The following is a 17,748-nucleotide window of genomic DNA, read 5'->3' as shown; positions in this document are numbered from 1 at the left end:
CCAACTGCACTCCAGAAAGGTGTGAAAACAATAAATACTGTCATCTTCTAACAGAACAAACTATAAGAACAAATAATGAGTATGGCGTGATTAGATGGTGGTCAGTGTTGATCAAGAGGTGTCACAACATGGACCCCATGTCGTGACACCTGGGCATTGTATCAGGTGTTGGGGTGAAATATGGTGGGGACCTTCTGTGCCCTGCGGCCGCTACAGTAGCCATGAAGGCCCAATAAGAACCATGAGCAAGAGAAGGTGAATGAGGCACTGGTGAAACAAGAAGTTGTCAACGACACATCAGCTGGAGGAGGTGGTGGCTTGTAACTCATCAGCTGTGAAGGCAGATGATGGCTGCAGCAGGTCTTCAGATCCCGATCATCTGGAATTTCCCAGCCGTCGGACCAGGCTAAGGATCCGTCAAGTACCATGTGTGTTTGTCGGTGTGCAACGACATTCCCATATTAAACGGACCTGTGATCAGGCGTCACTGGATTGACCCTGGATGTAGAATTCCACCATCCCAACCAGGAATCAACCAAGAGACAATCTTCCGCACCACAGAGAGTCTGCCACAATGACGAATGTTGATCAACCAGATCAATCAAAGATGCTTCTTTGTTTTGCTTATGTAATGTCCCATAGATGTGTCTGCCACCTACTGGATGTTAGTTAGTTAGTAAAGGTATCTGCCTTCACATGAGTGACAGTTAACAAGCTAAAGTAGCAGCTGCGAGGATAAACATGATCCCGATGTGGACAAATACAGGACAAAATATATGTGACAGAATGAAAAGGTAAAATCTGACCTAAAGACTGGTTCGAGTGTATAGCTTGGGATGATACCAATACTTTTCATTGGGATTGCAAATTTGTATGGCAAATGCAAAACACTGTTCTAGAACATTTCAAAACTTCTTTCAACACGTGTTTCAGAACATTGTTCCAGAGTACACATCATAATGAAAAGCTCAAATATTCCACGAAACAGGGCCTCATTATGTCAACAAATGTCTTCAAACATTTGTTTTAAAATTGTTTTGACCCTTCTGGTATTTAAAGATAATAACACACGTGAATGAACTACAATACCAGTGTTTTGATTCATAGACAATATTTAAGTTCTAATTACAAACATTCATTGAATTCTTGTTTATTTGATAAGGACGGATGCACATAAAGAACTGAGGAACAATTATCCAATGCAATGCATCACAGCATTTACAACTAATGTTAAGTTCCAATGCCGGTCCCCTGGAAGGGCTTTAAAAATGAAATCATTAAAAAAAAAAAATTACAAACAAGAATTACATTGTTGTACATTCTAAAATACAAATTTCTAACATACACATATTATTAAATACACATATCTGTATACTTACATGTACAGTAGCAGCTGAACTAAGAAAACCAAGATACATCCAACCACTCACTTACATACAAGTAAATGTTGCACTGAATTTATTATTTAAATGTTACAGTCAGTGCAGGGCATGTACGTGCACTAGCGTGCTTGTCACGGTTGTATGGATTGGAAACTCACAGTATTATATTTACAGTATATGTACGTATATGTATGATTACATATCAAGCTCAAATATGTAAAAATAGTTGGTAAAGTCCTTTAAATAAGTGTCTTAAACACAATTTGGATCCACATTCCCACAATCAGTCACTCGGGCAGGCCACCAAACACCAAGTGTTCCATATATTCCAAGGAACGTTGATCAAATACAGCCAGAACAGGCCAGCTTTAGTAACAATTACAGTATTCTGAATTCCATTTTAAATGCATCATATCACGTCATTTTAATGCCAGATCACTACGGGACCTCATAAGTCAGCTTCATGCTAATTCACATTGGTTAAGTGCTAACTACTTTTAGCTTGAGAGATTCGCCAACATGTGTGCGCTGCCACTACAAACTGGGAATAACTTGGGGATTAATGAACTTGCCCAAGGGCCTTTATTGATTTTCCAGTCTGACAGAGATTTGAACTTTAAATAGCTTGTTTAAAACTTCTGTGAGAATTAACAGGGATATAAATGTTTTTTTTGTTGGAGACCAGAACATTTTGTAATTTCTACAGAACATCACATGACCACCAGAGAGAGCTGAAGATATCCGGTGTTGCCGGCCGAACAGTCTCCCCTAAAAATCCCCCCACCACACATGCATCATTTCAGAGTGTTAGCAGCGATTAACCGATTATCACCTCGTTTCTGCTTAAAACTGACTTTAGAATGATTTAAGAGGTTTTACTTTGTCATCTGATGGTTAATAATCCCGTTATTCCCTTTCCCTTTGATCACTTTGGGTGAAGAGAGTCAGACTCAGACATGCTGCTGTCATGCTCCCCCGTCTTTTATGATGAAATAATGCTGAATTTGCGTGGAAGTGATTGTTGTACTAAAGCTTCAGATATCTGTCGCTGAGATAGATGATGACTGGAGGCAGTTTGAAGCAGAAATGAGGCATATACAATTGGTGAAATACTGCTGGCGCTCCGAAAATACGCTGCAGAGCTACGAAATGATGCATGCGCAGTGAAGACAGGGGGGGTTTAGGGGGGACCGTTCGGTTGGCGACACCGGCTAACACAAGTGTCTCATAGCACCTGGTTCACACAGCAAGATGATGCAGATTTTGAACCCGATCTTCTGCTTCTGTCAATCTTAAGGACATCCCGACTATTTTGATAGTCTAAAGATTACACTATGTAACAAATTTTTATTTTTGTTTTGTTCCTGGGTACACAGTGTGTTTTCCTAACCTGTTACGCCTTAAATAAATAGAAAATAGCTGTTATTCCACAGAAACTTTGCTTCTGTGATCAGGACAATGATATTTTGAAATTTGTCTGTTTTCAAGAATATTCTCGATTCGCCTTCACTACTACTGAGTAGTCTTATAGAATATTCTTTAACTGCTAGAACTGTCCAGAAGTTTCTAGAAGTTTCCAGAATTATCTAGAAATTTCAAGAAACTTTTAGAACTTTCTAGAACGTTAAAAAAAATTAAATCAAAGTTTGTGCTGAATGTAGTCATTTTTCCATAGACTTTAGACATAAGCAGTTGAAATATTTCATTTCATTTCATTTCATTTATTTATTTATTTCATTCATTTAAAAGAAAAAAACAGAAAAGCAGAAATAAAGCATCTCCATTACCAGAATGAAAAGGAGCAGAGAGAAGAACAAGTCTTATATTTTCTGCCCCTTTTTACAATACAATCTTTCAATATCCAGCGTCATTTTTCAACATTATTTAACAGATTGTATTTCTTTAAACTTGTCACATACCACTGACTTATTTCATAATTATGACCATTATTAAATAGATTACATCTCTGACAGGTTACATTTTTAAACTTAAAACATTTTATACATTATTAACAAGTACATTTTTTTAACTTCCTTACAGCCCACTAACTTATTTTATAGTTTCATACTTACTTAATACATCTAGTTTAATACGTTTTTTAATAATTTAAGCGACCTTAATTCTTTAATTTCTTTGTTGAGATTGTTCCATAATTTTACACCATTTACTGCAATACTCCGTTCTTTTACTCTGGTTCTGTATCTTGGTTTTCTAAAGACTTCTATTCCTTTCAGTTTATAACTACTTACTCTTTTCTCAAACATATTTTGAATGTTTGTTGGTAAAGTATTTTTATTTGCTTGGTACATTGTTTGGAATATTTTCAAATCGACCAAATCACGAAATTTAAGTACCCTGTACTTAATGAACAATGGATTAGATGGATCTCTAAAACCACTGTTGCTAATCACCCTTAAAGCCCTTTTCTGCAGAATAAACAAAGGTTGTATATAAGTTGTATATGTTGATCCCCAGATTTCTACACAATAAGTTAAATATGGGAAAATCAATGAATTGTACAATGTTAATAAACCATAACTATTTAATGAATATTTTACTTTATGCAAAACAGCAATGGCTTTCGCTATTTTTCCTTTTATGTAATTTATGTGTGACTTCCATGTAAGATCTTCATCAATTATGACTACTAAAAATTTCATTTCTTTTACCCTTTGTATATCCATTCCATCTATTTGTAATGACACGTTATTTTTTTTTTTGCTCTGTCATTAAACAATATGAAATTTGTCTTATTAATATTTAGTGACAGTCTGTTTATATCAAACCAATGCTTAACCTTTTCCAATTCTGTTTTTATCACTTGTGCTACTTCCTGTATATCTGTATATCTATATATATATATAACACTTAGAAGCCAGGAACAAAAATTGTGTTACATAGTGTAATCTGATCAGATATTCCTGCTGTGTGTGGTGTGTTCAGAGTGCTCTAGTCTGCTCGGAAGGACGTCAGGACCGCTCAGACCTCAAATTGTGGATATTGAACATGTTGGATTGTCTTGGCCTGATATCCCAGCGTGTGTGCTGTCCCCCTGTTGAATGTGAAGTGTAGCCAATCAAAAAGCGAGGTGACGGACACACGGAGGACAATCCAAAATCAGAACAGCTGTCATGGTGCAGCAGAAGGCCCGGTTATCGCGCTGTCTCCACGCCATTAAACAACACCTTTTCTTTTCATTTTGTATCGTTTTTTTTTTCTCAGTTAGAAAACAGTCCACAAACTTTTCTCTGTTGCTTCTTATTCATCCCCATGATTGTTTACTCCGAAGTCAGTTTAACCTCAAGAGGTTTTGCGAGATTTCCCGTCTGACCTGGGAATGTTGATGTGCGGTGTGTTGTCTTTACCGTGTAGCTACACACCACACACTGTACCTCCAAACCTGTTAGATCTCTGATTTTTATCACCATGTGTGTGCCCTCTCAGGTATTGGAAACTTACAGGCAATTTTAAAATCATGCCATGTGAACCAGGCATAAGATGCATATCTTATGGGCAGAGGCGGGGCACTCTCTGGACACACCATGTGATGCCCCACCCCAGCATATTGCTCAAACAGAAATTAGAAAAATAGGAAAAGAAAAAAAAAATGTATAGAAGTTGCAAGTTGCTCACTTCTTGTGTTTTGGTATTCTTCCTGTCAGAGTGCCGTTCTTTGGACTGCGACCAGTGTTTCAGCCGTGACTTCTGCACCAAGTGTAAATCAGGCTTCCAGGTCTACAAAGGCAAGTGTCTGAGCCAATGCCCAGAGGGAACCTTCGCTTATCAGACGGACTGCCTCGGTAAGGTGCAACCCAACACGATCATCAGCTTCACATTTTCACCAACTTGCTTTCAGATAGATGCACGTTGTATATATATATAAAAATGTTGGCCACCTGTAACCTGGGATTCAAACCAGAATTTTTGCTTCCCCCCAGTTGTTTAGTTCAGAACACAATCTGTATTTTATAGTTTACAGTTTGGGTTCCATCATACAGTTATCATTAACAAACTGGTGAAAACCAAATGAAACACTGGTTAATATTCCATGTAAAGCTCTGTGATTTAACAACATCGACACTATCTTTTAGATATCTATCTATCGTAGGGGTGGTGACCAAGTGGTCAATGTGGAAGGTTCTCGGTTGAAACCCCACCTCTGCCAGATTTCTCCACGTGCGTCAGGAAAGGCATGCGGCGTAAAACTTGTGTCAAATCAACATGCAGATCCTCATTGGATCTGCTGTGGTGACCCCAAGTAAAACCAAGGGAGCAGCCGAAGGGACTTACTTACATTCAGGTATCTATCGATACCATAAACAACCTTAGTGGGTTGTGTACGTGTCCATGTCCACAGCACTCCTGGCGTAGTGGCCTTCTGTGTGTGTCATTCATTCAGATGTAGTCGAAATGACGTCATCTTTTAGAAAGGTGTCCACATTATTGTCAGAAGGCCTGGTTAGTTAGAAAATCAGTTGGGTTTCAGTATAAAAACCTCTGAACAATAACAATGAAATGTAGAAAATGTCTTCAGCTTTATTTAAAATAGAATTCAAAAAATAAACATCAGCCCAAATGCATATGAACATGTACTTACCTCAACATTGCAAGCAGAGGAACTGCACACAAGTCTACAAACAAACCTTGACCAACAGCTACAGGATTTTAGGACTGTGGAACAGAAAGTGAAACTGGAACTGTATTTAGGATTTCAAGCAGTGCTAAAGAGTCAGGCACCCCAGTAAAAAGTATGGAATCCCCCAAAAGACACATTTTCTGACTACCAGGCCTTCTGACAACTGGACCTTCTGAAAACAGGGCAGACCCCTTTAGGGAAAAGTTGTTATCATCACATAGCACAATGCTAACAGCTAACATTAGCATGACCGAATGAGTCTTCTCTTAGCTTTTAACAAATAGCTTAGATACAAAAAAAAACTTGTTCTACAGTAATATGACTTCTTGTGTAGTTAATGTGCATAATGAATCAATGTGCTGCAATTTTTGTCCCATGTGAGTTGTCGTCTTACTAACACAGATAGCCACAACACAGAGTGCCGCCTTTGCTGCAGACACATACACAGGCACGCGCGTAAGTCACTTTAAATATATGATAGTCTCAGTGACAATATCAGCTCTTGCAGACGTATTTTTGAAAAACTGCAAAAATGATATTCCCCACCATACTGCACAAATTGAGAATTTGCTACATGGAAACAAGTTTTTCAAAAACTCCAAAATATTACTAAAAAAAAAAAGGTTTTTATGCTTGCAGGTGGTGGTTTAGCATGTAATTTGAAAAAGGCTTATTTCGAAAAACAGTAACAGAAAAATATTTTTCCCGCTATTTCAGGTTATTTTTCCCGCTATTTCAGGCTATTTCATGTGATATACAGAAAGTATCACATGACATTCTAAAATACATTAATATGTGAACAGAGCAGGACACAGAGCTTGTTAAACTATATAAAACATGATGATACGGCGCTACTGGATTTTTGAAAAACAACGAACTGGCAATATTTAGCGGTTAGCGGTACTCCCCATTCAGTCACCATGTCAGCTGGATTTAGAGTTCATGGAAGAGCTTTGCTCAAATGACAATTATCGCAACCATGCTGAACCCAGCAGTTCCACGCCATCAGTTCATGGAAACGCCATAATTTCACTATTCTGCTCTCCCGACATCCTGAAATATTGCTAAACATTTGACAAATCTGTGATGGAAACACATCTAATGATCCACCAGATTACTCAAGAAACCAACTTTTTTATGTTGATGTAAAATACCGTAGATGTGTGTCACCTGCTGAACATCATCACCTGGTGGGCAGTTCAGGAATGTGCATCCATGTCAAATTATTATTAAAGTTCAAATTAGCGCAGCGTCTCGGCCGTGCACTTGCATGTCCGTGACTTGGTTTCCTCTTCGCACTTTGTAAAATTGAGGGTTTTTGTGTATGAGTACACCTTAGCTGGTTTATTTTGCTGTATATTTTTCACCTAAAACAATACTGTCAGCTTAAATGATGCATCCACGGTTCAGAAGCACCTTTTGTTCAGGACTCTTTGTCTTGTCATATAAGAAGTCTTCTTCTGGGAAATAATTACTTTCTCCACTGGCAATCTTACTTTGATTTTGTGAACACTCATCTATTTGGTGTCCGTCTCTCTTCATCTTTTGTGATATGGGTCCAAACATTCAGTGCAACACATGATACACATTAAGAGTCTTCAGAGAACTTTCATCATTTATCTTCATATCTCATGGTGTATCCTCCTTCCCTTCTAAGTAAGTGAGATATATCGCTGAACTCATCATTTGGTGCCGTTTGGGTCTCTGGATTCATCCTCTGCCGTCCACCTGCAACATCTGCAGCTACTGTTGTTTCTTGGCATCATTACCACATCTGGTTTTCATGGTGATGTTAAGGTTTAACGTCTGAATGTTGGTCCACACCTCAAGCAACTCCGGAGAGAGGTCGATGGAAATCTATTAATTTTTACCCAAATCTGACAATGATGATGATTACTGAGGAATGCTGTCCCGTCTTGGCCGAGGTTGCTGATTTTTCCTTTGTGGGCAGTGTGGAAAAACTTAATGCAGCGGGCTTTGAGGGTGACATCACTCATCAACAAACAGTCACTACTAGTGCAATTTCCCACATATTAATGCTTCAGCTGGCATCCATCTAAGTTAAATCAGAGCAAAGTGGCTGCCAGCGGTCTGAACAAACATTAGTAGATTGTAGATTGTTACCATCCCATGGCTTGTAGCATTTTTTTTTTTCTTTTTTCATTGTCTTAGTTCCTGTATTTCCCAAATCTTTATGGTTTTTGGAAAAGTGCATCCAGCCAATATATTTGCTCAAAGGCAAAAATAAGTTAAGCAGGGCCTGAAAAAAGGATTTTATGTAGTCCACTATATTACTTTAATATTTACATAAATACTTTGCAGTATTGTTTATATCCATTGCAGTTACCTTTTTCAGTGTTTTCTTCTTTTAACAGGTCACATGACTACAATTAGGAAAAAGTGAAATGTTTTCATTTTCAGTACATTTTAACGGTTGTCACTGTTTTTGTTTTTTATAATAATAATACATTTCTATGGCACCTTAAAGAAAATCATTTAAAGTAACAAAACATTATTTAAAAAGTAAAATTACAAAGACATGCAACACAGAAATAACATCAAACATTTTCATGACAACAGAATTAAAATTTTTAATTAATAATTGAGACATACACTTGGACACATCATCAGTGAAGTACGTGGGGTGCAGGGGGCTTCAGGTCTTTCAACGTCAGACCCACTCGCACAGGTGACCCGACCCAGGTGTGATCACTTCTGGTCTATGTCCAAAGCTGCAGTCACCTCCTGCTTGTCCTGCATGATCCACAGCCATCTTCAGGTCTTTTCCACAGATTCTGAGGCCTCGCTGATGGCTTTCCTTTTGCGTGCACCAGTGATGCCCAGGAGGATGTAGGCCTTGCATAGTGATCTTCCCGCAAAGCCCCTGCTCCCCACTTCAATAGGCATACACTGTGCACACCACCCCCCAAGTGCAGCAGTCCTCCACCAAGTCTACATAGTACCCCATCTTCCTTCCGCTGGGGTCCTCCGTTCTCTCTTCTCAGGCCACTGTGAGCTTAAGCGTGGCACCTGTTTGGATGTCTCAGAGAACAGCACCATGTCTGGTCTGCAGCTTGTGTCAGTAATGGTTTCCAGGAATTTTATTTGCTTCCCAAGGTCCACCCTTATCTGCCAATCACGAGTTGTTCCCAGGAGGCCTGCTTGGGCTTTTGCCTGGGACGTGGGTGGTTCCCCTGCTAGGTTGCATGTTACCCAACATCTTGTTGGTTGGAGACATTTACTATGGTCAGTGGCGCTGCTGATGGTTTCAGCAGTCATTTTCAACATCTGGTGATGACACTAACGGTAGCGACCTTCTCCAAGTACTCTGAGACAGTCACTGAGTATATGTTCCAGGGTTCATCTTCCTTGGCACAAGGGTGCATGCTGGTGTCTCTGTCTTGTCCAACAGAAGAGGTTAGATTGGCTTGGCTTTACGTCGTATACCGACTGGATGAGAAACCTGATGCGGTAAGGTTCAGCCTTTCACAAGTCCATGAGATCTTTCTGTCCATAGCTTGTTCCCATCAAGTCCAAGTGCCCTCCTGCCCAGTCCTGCATGTCCTACTGCCACAGTTCCCACCAGTGCTTTGTGACGAAACCTCATCTCTACCTGGTCCACTGCCTCATGTGCCCTCCACTTTCTTCTGGGCCTCACCTCAGTGCCAGCTTGGGAAACTTTCGGATCGCTGAATTCCTTGTACTGGAGCACCTCCCTTGTTTGGGTAACCTCAAACTCTTTGCAGAGGCTGCTGATGGGGAGCGTCAGCCTGTTCGTATTGCCATTGAGGGCTATGCTACTCAGACTTTTGGGTAATCCCACCTCCTTTGGAGATGGCTACTGACCCTCCTCTCAAATCCTGCCATGGTGGATATTACGTTCATATAATGTATTTTCTTGATTAACCTGATTGCATCTGACGCCCTGGCATGCCATTTCATTTTAGGATTTTAAGGTACCACTCTGTAGCAGTTTTGGAAAAATTGTAAACTGCACCTACCTTGCTGTGTTTTTGTTGTTGATAAATGGACTGCATTTATATACCGCTTTTCCATCTGCATCAGACGCTCAAAGCGCTTTACAAATAATCCCTCACATTCACCCCAATGTCAGGGTGCTGCCATACAAGGCGCTCACTACACACCGGGAGCAACTAGGGGATTAAAGACCTTGCCCAAGGGCCCTTAGTTATTTTCCAGTCAGGCTGGGATTTGAACCGAGGATCTTCTGGTCTGAAGCCCAACGCCTTGCCCTGTTGTTTTTTTTTTTTTTTCTTTTTTTTTCAGCAAATGCAATAGCTTGCAGCTTTGTCTCAAAGGTGTAGGAATTGTCCTTTCTTTTCATAACATCACTAGGAGAAGGAGTCGCTCCCTCAGGAGTTAAGTTATCGTATATTGTACGTCAGCACATATGCTGGTGCAGGAGACCACCATTTGGACACGTGTCACGTACCCACGTATTGACCTGCGACTGCACACACGGACAATCAGCCAGGCAGAGACGTCTGATGGCTAATGTCAGATGTTTAATCAAGTTAATACGGTACCAGCAATGGCCACAATATCCTAGGAAGAATGCCATGCTGGTATATCCAGGGTTTGAATTTCCAGTCCTGATTTGTCAGCAGCTGCTAGCCATCCGTCTAGTTCTTCGTTTGCAGAAAATCAGATGTGACTTTTTCCCCCATGAGATCATTGTTATCTCATTAAAGATGTTTGAATGTGGTATGATATGGTTGATTCTTGCTAACTGTCTCCAAGGTCCAGCATTTTACGACTGTGAATGCAGCCACAGAATCAAAGGCAACAAGCAGAACTGGGTTTTTCAGAAAGTACGAGGTCTATTAGAAAAGTATCCGACCTTATTATTTTTTTCAAAAACCATATGGATTTGAATCACGTGTGATTACATCAGACATGCTTGAACCCTCGTGGGCATGCGAGAGTTTTTTCACGCCTGTCGGTTACGTCATTCGCCTGTGGGCAGTCTTTGAGTGAGGAGTCGTCCACCCGCTCGTCAATTTTTTCATTGTTAGGAATGGCTCAGAGACTGTTGCTTTGTTTGATAAAAATTTTTTTCAAAACTGTAAGGCACAACTGAGTGGACACCATTCAATAAATTCAGCTGGTTTTCGGTAAAAATTTAACAGCTGATGAGAGATTTTGGTCTGGTAGTGTCGCTTTTTAGGACGGTCCACGGCGCCTGATGGCGATCTGCGCTTCGAGGCGCAGCGTCTCGCTGTTTCAAGTTGAAAACTTCCACATTTCAGGCTCTGTTGACGCAGTAAGTCGTCAGAGAACAGAGAACTTTCAGAAGAAGCCGGCATGAGGAGTTTATTCGGACATTCCATTGTTAACGGTCATTTTGTAATGAAAGAACGTGCGGGCAGAGTCACATGTCGGGCTGGACCCGACCGCGGGGGGTCGCGGCAGGAAAAACACCTCCGTTGGAAATCTTAAACGGGCAAGTTGGAACATGCCCAAGCTGTTAAACAATTTCTCAGTTACTCACTTGTTGAAAGCCATTAAAAGCCGCCTGAATTCTACAAATGGTTTTCAACACGGAGGTGTTTTTCCTGTCGCGGCGCACACAGATTTGCCGAGTCGTCACGGAAATGACTCGGCGAATTTGCGCGTACGTCTTTCATTAAAAAAATGTCCTTAAACAGTGGAATGTCCGCATAAATTACTCATGCCGGCCTCTTCTGAATCTTCTCTGTTCTCTCACGATGTCCTGGGTGAATTAAGCCTTAAATTAGGAAACAGGCCGACGACAGCGCCTGGAAGCGCTGCAGGACGTCCCGCTCCGTGGGAAGTCCTTACACCGACAGAAACACCCCATAATCTCTCATCAGCCGTTAAACTTTCACAGAAAACCAGCTTAATTTCTCGAAGAGTGTCCACTCGGATATTCCTCACAGGTCCAGAAAAAATTTTGATAAAGCAACGAGCGCCGTCTCGAGCAGCGTGTGAAACAAAGGAATTCAGCCGAGAGGGCGGGACCACATCTCACTCAAGGCCTGCCCACAGGGAAATGACGTCACCGACACGCGTGAAAAAACTCACGCATGCGCACGAGGGTTCAAGCATGATTGGTGTAATCGCATGTCATTCAAATCCATATAGTTAAAAAAAAAAATAAAAGGGTCGGTTTATTATCTAAGAGACCTCGTATTCATGCAGTAAGACCCTTCAAAAAACACTGAGAATAATCAAGTAGTCAAACAAACAGATCTTAGACAGAGAAGACCCTGGTTTTGTCTTTCATGTAAAAGGTGGTTTTACTTAGGATTGGTTCTCTGTTGTCTTGACTGGGATGCAATTATGGTGGGAGATGGCAGTGAGAGAATCACAGCAACATGACAGGATGTAAATCAATTTTACAGTAGTTTCAATAAGTTATTTCCAAGAACATGATGTATGCATGGTATATATGAGGAGTATCAACTAGGATTAGGATGAGTGTTAAAAACTGTTAGCAGTCGACAACTAATCTTGACAAGAACTAACAAGGACATATTGAAGCAGTGAAACTCCAAATCGGTTTTAAATGAAAAGAATCAGGTCTGATGCATAGCTACGCTGTGCAACACAACGGAAATGTACAAGTAAATGTAGATACATCTGTAATGGTGTTTTTGACTGTCTGACCACTCAATCACAAATATTTTGCTGACCAATACACTCAAAAAGCTGATGCATTGGATGAACTCAATTCAATTATGAGCAGGATTTCCATCTAATAAATATATGTAGCCCGAACTCAAATAAAGCACATGCAAGATAAATTAATCTAGTTGGGACTACATTTTTATTACAGTATATGGAAATCCTGCCCATAATTGAATTGAGTTCATCCAAAGAGCCATTTTTGAGTGTACATGCTTTTGATGATCCACCTAGACGTCTTGATTCTTGAGATATACAAAGCAAGATGATTTCTGCACACAGAAGAAAGTGGAAATCACAGTTTAGTATCATTTCTCGAACAGAAAACTTGCGCTGTCATCACTTTTCAGTCACAGCGCCGGATGTTTCTTTTTTGTTTTTTGCATCTTATGGACATGGAATTTCTAAACATCTTGATCTAATGTCTTTTGTGTGTGTGTTGCTATTGTTAAAGTAATCGTTAAAGCCCACAGTGAAAAACAAAAGTCTGGTTCTTAATAAGATGGAATTTCCTGCACGGAAGCAACATGATCAGTGAGGTAAAAACAAACTGTTTTGGACTGCTGCAGAACTTTGGTTCACCCGCTTCACCGCATGTCAAAATTAGTTATTGTTCGGTGATTGTGGCCTGACCGCATCATTAGCCTTTAACCAGTTCATGGCTTACAGTTTTTTTTTCTTTCTTTGTTTTCATTGGCTTTCTCTCTGTCTTTGTGTGGTTTTTGGAAAAACATTTGTCTTTTTAATTTAAAAAAGATGCAAACATGAATAACTTAGATTTTTTCCAAGATCGTCTTAAAGTTCCCCGAATTCATTGCATTAGTTTTGGCAATTGATCTGGAATAATTACAGTTTATATAACCTCAACCAAGGTTTCTGTGGGTCAGCTGACTTTCGGCAGATAATAAAATAGCGTCGGTTTAAACAACTTTAAAACCTATTTAAGACATTTCAGGCTTGTTGGTACACAAATTTTCTGTCTCTTCTTGCTGACCGTCCCTCTCCCACCTTCTTCTTTTTTCTTCTTCTTCTTCTTCTCTTAGAGAACTGTATTCCTGGGCCTCTGTTGGGCGAATGGAGTGAGTGGAGCATCTGCCTTCGTAATGGCGCCACCTGTGGCTTCAGGTGGGGAAAACAAACCAGGACCCGGGGAATCAGGCAGTCCGGAAGAACGCCCGAAAAGAATGGAGCTTCACTCTGCCCATCCCACAGTGAGATGCAGAGGTGCAGGATGAAGAAAAAATGTCCTACAGGTGAGGAAACGGGAGAATAGTGGTGAAGAAAAAGAAGTCGGGGGTTCGAACAGAATAGATGCTGTTTGAGCTGGATGCAAATAACTCAATGAAGACCGCAGGCGGGTTGTGTTGGTACTGACTTGAAGGTTTTTGGTGCATGAAGGTGATTCAGAGCCATTCTTGCTGTGTTGTGCTTTAAGGGCTGGATTTATTTGGGTGCAGTTTACAGGGTTCTTCTTGGGGTCGGTACTCTGGACTCTGAATCCAGTAATCTGAGTCCAGATCTTAGCAGGAAGCTTCTTGGGCAGGGGTAATGCACAGGTATTTAAGTGCGCTTGTTTCCAGTGCAGATCTCCGGTTCAAGCCTGCCCCTGTCTATTGGTCACATAATCTGGAGTTGCATCAGGAAGGGCATCTGGCATAAAACTTGTTCCAAATTAACATGCAGATCCACCTGGACTCGGACCTGTTGTAGTGACCTCGAGTGAAAACAAGGGAGAGGCCGAATACTTTTTACTATTCAGGCATGTTAAAAAACATAAACGATGAATAATCAATAACATTATTTATAACAGTCAACAGTTGTGAACATCGTGATTGAGGTATATAAGAAATTGATTTATATTCACAGCAGCAAAAAAATCATCATGAACAATATGACGAACTGTAACCAGTTTATGTGACATACGATGGACAGAGTAAAGACGCTGTTCTGCTCATTTTTCTATCCTGTTATTTTTGGACTCTGAAGTTTTGTGTGGCCATTCAAAATTAATTTTATTTTATTTGTATGTATAACATCAAATTAGAATGCCAGTCACCTCACAGTGCTGTACGCACATGAATATGTCCCAGATCTTACCCACCCATTAAAAAAATATTTTGTATGTTTATATGTTTTTCCAGTTCCTGCAGTCAAAAAAGCAAAAGTCTTACTCAAATGACTGGCAGCATTGTTTGAAGTGAATTGAAACTGTGAACTATGAATGTGAATTTATTCATTACCTCCACCAACAAAGTTGGAGGAGGTAATGTTTTAACGTCTTGTTTGTTTGTGAACAGCCTGCAGGCCACAATCTATTATACGAGGGCTGTCAATAAAGTATAGGTCCTTTTTATTTTTTCAAAAACTATATGGATTTCATTCATATGTTTTTACGTCAGACATGCTTGAACCCTCGTGCGCATGTGTGAGTTTTTCCACGCCTGTCGGTGACGTCATTCGCCTGTGAGCACTCCTTGTGGGAGGAGTCGTCCAGCCCCTCGTCGGAATTCCTTTGTCTGAGAAGTTGCTGAGAGACTGGCGCTTTGTTTGATCAGAATTTTTTCTAAACCTGTGAGGCACATCGAAGTGGACACGGCTTGAAAAATTAAGCTAGTTTTCGGTGAAAATTTTAACGGCTGATGAGAGATTTTGAGGTGATACTGTCGCTTTAAGAACTTCCCACGGAGCGAGACGTCGCGCAGCGGTCCGAGGCGCCGTCGTCAGCCTGTTTCAAGCTGAAACCTCCACATTTCAGGCTCTATTGATCCAGGACGTCGTGAGGAGAACAGAGAAGTTTCAGAAGAAGTCGGTTTCAGCATTTTATCCGGATATTCCACTGTTAAAGGAGATTTTTTTAATGAAAGACGTGCGGACGGGTCCGTGCGGACGGGTCCGCGCGTCGGGACGCAGCCGGCGCGGTGCGGCGGCACAGGAGGTGGCTTTTGATGGCTTTCAGTGGAGTGAGTATATGAGAAATTGTTTAACAGCTGGACATGTTCCAATTTGTCCTTAAGGCTTCCAACAGAGGTGTTTTTCCTGTGGCGGAGCGTCGCAGCGGCTGCGAGCCGACGCTGCAATCCGTCCGCACGTCTTTCATTAAAAAAATCTCCTTTAACAGTGGGAATATCCAGATAAATGCTGAAACCGACTTCTTCTGAAACTTCTCTGTTCTCTCACGACGTCCTGGATCAATAGAGCCTGAAATGTGGAGGTTTTCAGCTTGAAACAGGCTGATGATGGCGCCTGGGAGTGCTGCACGACGTCTCGCACCGTGGGAAGTCCTTAAAGCGACAGTATCACCTCAAAATCTCTCATCAGCCGTTAAAATTTTCACCGAAAACCAGCTTAATTTTTCGAACCGTGTCCACTTCGATGTGTCTCACAGGTTTAGAAAAAATTTTGATCAAACAAAGCGCCAGTCTCTCAGCAACTTCTCAGACAAAGGAATTCCGACGAGGGGCTGGACGACTCCTCCCACAAGGAGTGCTCACAGGCGAATGACGTCATCGACAGGCGTGTTAAAACTCACGCATGCGCACGAGGGTTCAAGCATGTCTGACGTAAAAACATATGAATGAAATCCATATAGTTTTTGAAAAAAATTAAAAGGACCTATACTTTATTGACAGACCTCGTATATCATTATGAAATTTTTACTGAAGATTTATATCTTAATAGGCATGAACTGATTCCTTTTTCAAGGTCAAAGGGCAAAGTCAGGAAAGATCTTGGAAAAATCCCTATCTTTAACACTGAACAAATTTTCAAAAATTCATAACTCTGTCAAAACTCTGAACCAGATTACAGATTTTGTGGTCATTTAAATTTAACATTGAAAACCCCATTTAATGTACATTTTACATTATATCTTTATCAAACGTGCCCCAATCACTGTCATATTTGAAAGTGAGGTGCAGACTGACACTATCTCCTGACAAAATTTGATCTGGATCTGATCTGGATTGTGGATTTTGTGGACATTTGAATTTTGAAAAGCCCATTTGATGTATATTTTTAATTATATCTCGATCAAAAGTGCCTCAGTCAGTCTCATTTGTGACAATGTGGTACAAACCGGAACTCTCAATGAACAGACTAAGTTTGATCTGCATCTGATCTGTATTGCGGATTTAGCAGATATTTCATTTTAACATTGAAAAGCCCTTTTGATCTATATTTTATGTTATATTTTAGCTTATAAAGTGGCAGTTTTACAGGGCTTTGAAAATTTTTTCCAAGGTAACAATTTGTGGAATTGGAAACTAGTGTTAACGGAGGTTTGTGCTCTACGAGCGAGGTGCTCTAGTTTTAATGTGTGTTAAACTTTGAGCTAGTTTTTGTGAAGGGTGACCTTGTGCAACCCTGGTTAATGTTATGGGGGCAGGTCGACACCGGCTCGGGGTGCCTCAATTTAGTCAAGATGTACACAGGAGTCCATGGCCTAAATGTTTGGAACTACGGATTTAATGGATATTAAAGTGAATCACCTTTGCTTAAAGCATATTAGTTATGGTAGAGATTTTCAGGAAGTCTGTGCCTGAAAAGGTTAAAATATCAGCCCAGTCTCAATCTTTTTCATGCTCCCGTCATGAAATGAGTCACATTTCCGTGATGTGATTTTTATTTTTTTTACTATTTCTACTCCTACCCCTTCCCTTAACCATAACTCCCCATTAATCTACTGGATCGTGACGGCATCACGATCCAGTAGATTAATGTACTTGTGGTGATGCAGTCACGAAATGCCGTGAGCTAGGGTTGTAAAATACACTATGTTACTGGAGCAGAACAGAATAATGGATTAAAAAAAAAGCTCACGTCCGACTAGTGTGCATCGCGTGCAGACATCCTCGGAGATGCACCTACTGTGGCTTTCTGCTCTGGAAACCTGAAACACACATGGAAAGAAATATGAAGATGAGGAGAATAAGAGACTTGTCGGTCCACCCTGTTCTGTTCCTTGTGGCTAAAAAAGGATTAGAGTGTCTTTACGTTGGCCACTCCACAGTCAGATAGCATCTTAAAACATCACACCTCTAACCTTCAGCAGAGCTTTAAACA

General features: G+C 40.6%; 1 protein-coding gene across 1 annotated transcript in view; it reads left to right on the top strand.

Annotated features, from left to right (window-relative positions):
• The window catches only part of rspo4 (R-spondin 4), a 105,191-nt gene that overhangs the window by 39,963 nt on the left and 47,480 nt on the right, over positions 1-17,748 (top strand). Inside the window, exons 3-4 of the mRNA XM_034165957.1 lie at positions 5,045-5,182; positions 13,731-13,940. Coding sequence (XP_034021848.1) covers positions 5,045-5,182; positions 13,731-13,940 — 348 coding nt within the window. The remainder of the gene's footprint in view (positions 1-5,044; positions 5,183-13,730; positions 13,941-17,748) is intronic.

Source organism: Thalassophryne amazonica, chromosome 3, assembly GCF_902500255.1.
Source record: "Thalassophryne amazonica chromosome 3, fThaAma1.1, whole genome shotgun sequence".
Taxonomy (NCBI): Eukaryota; Metazoa; Chordata; class Actinopteri; order Batrachoidiformes; family Batrachoididae; genus Thalassophryne; species Thalassophryne amazonica.
This window is presented reverse-complemented; position numbering and strand designations above follow the sequence as displayed.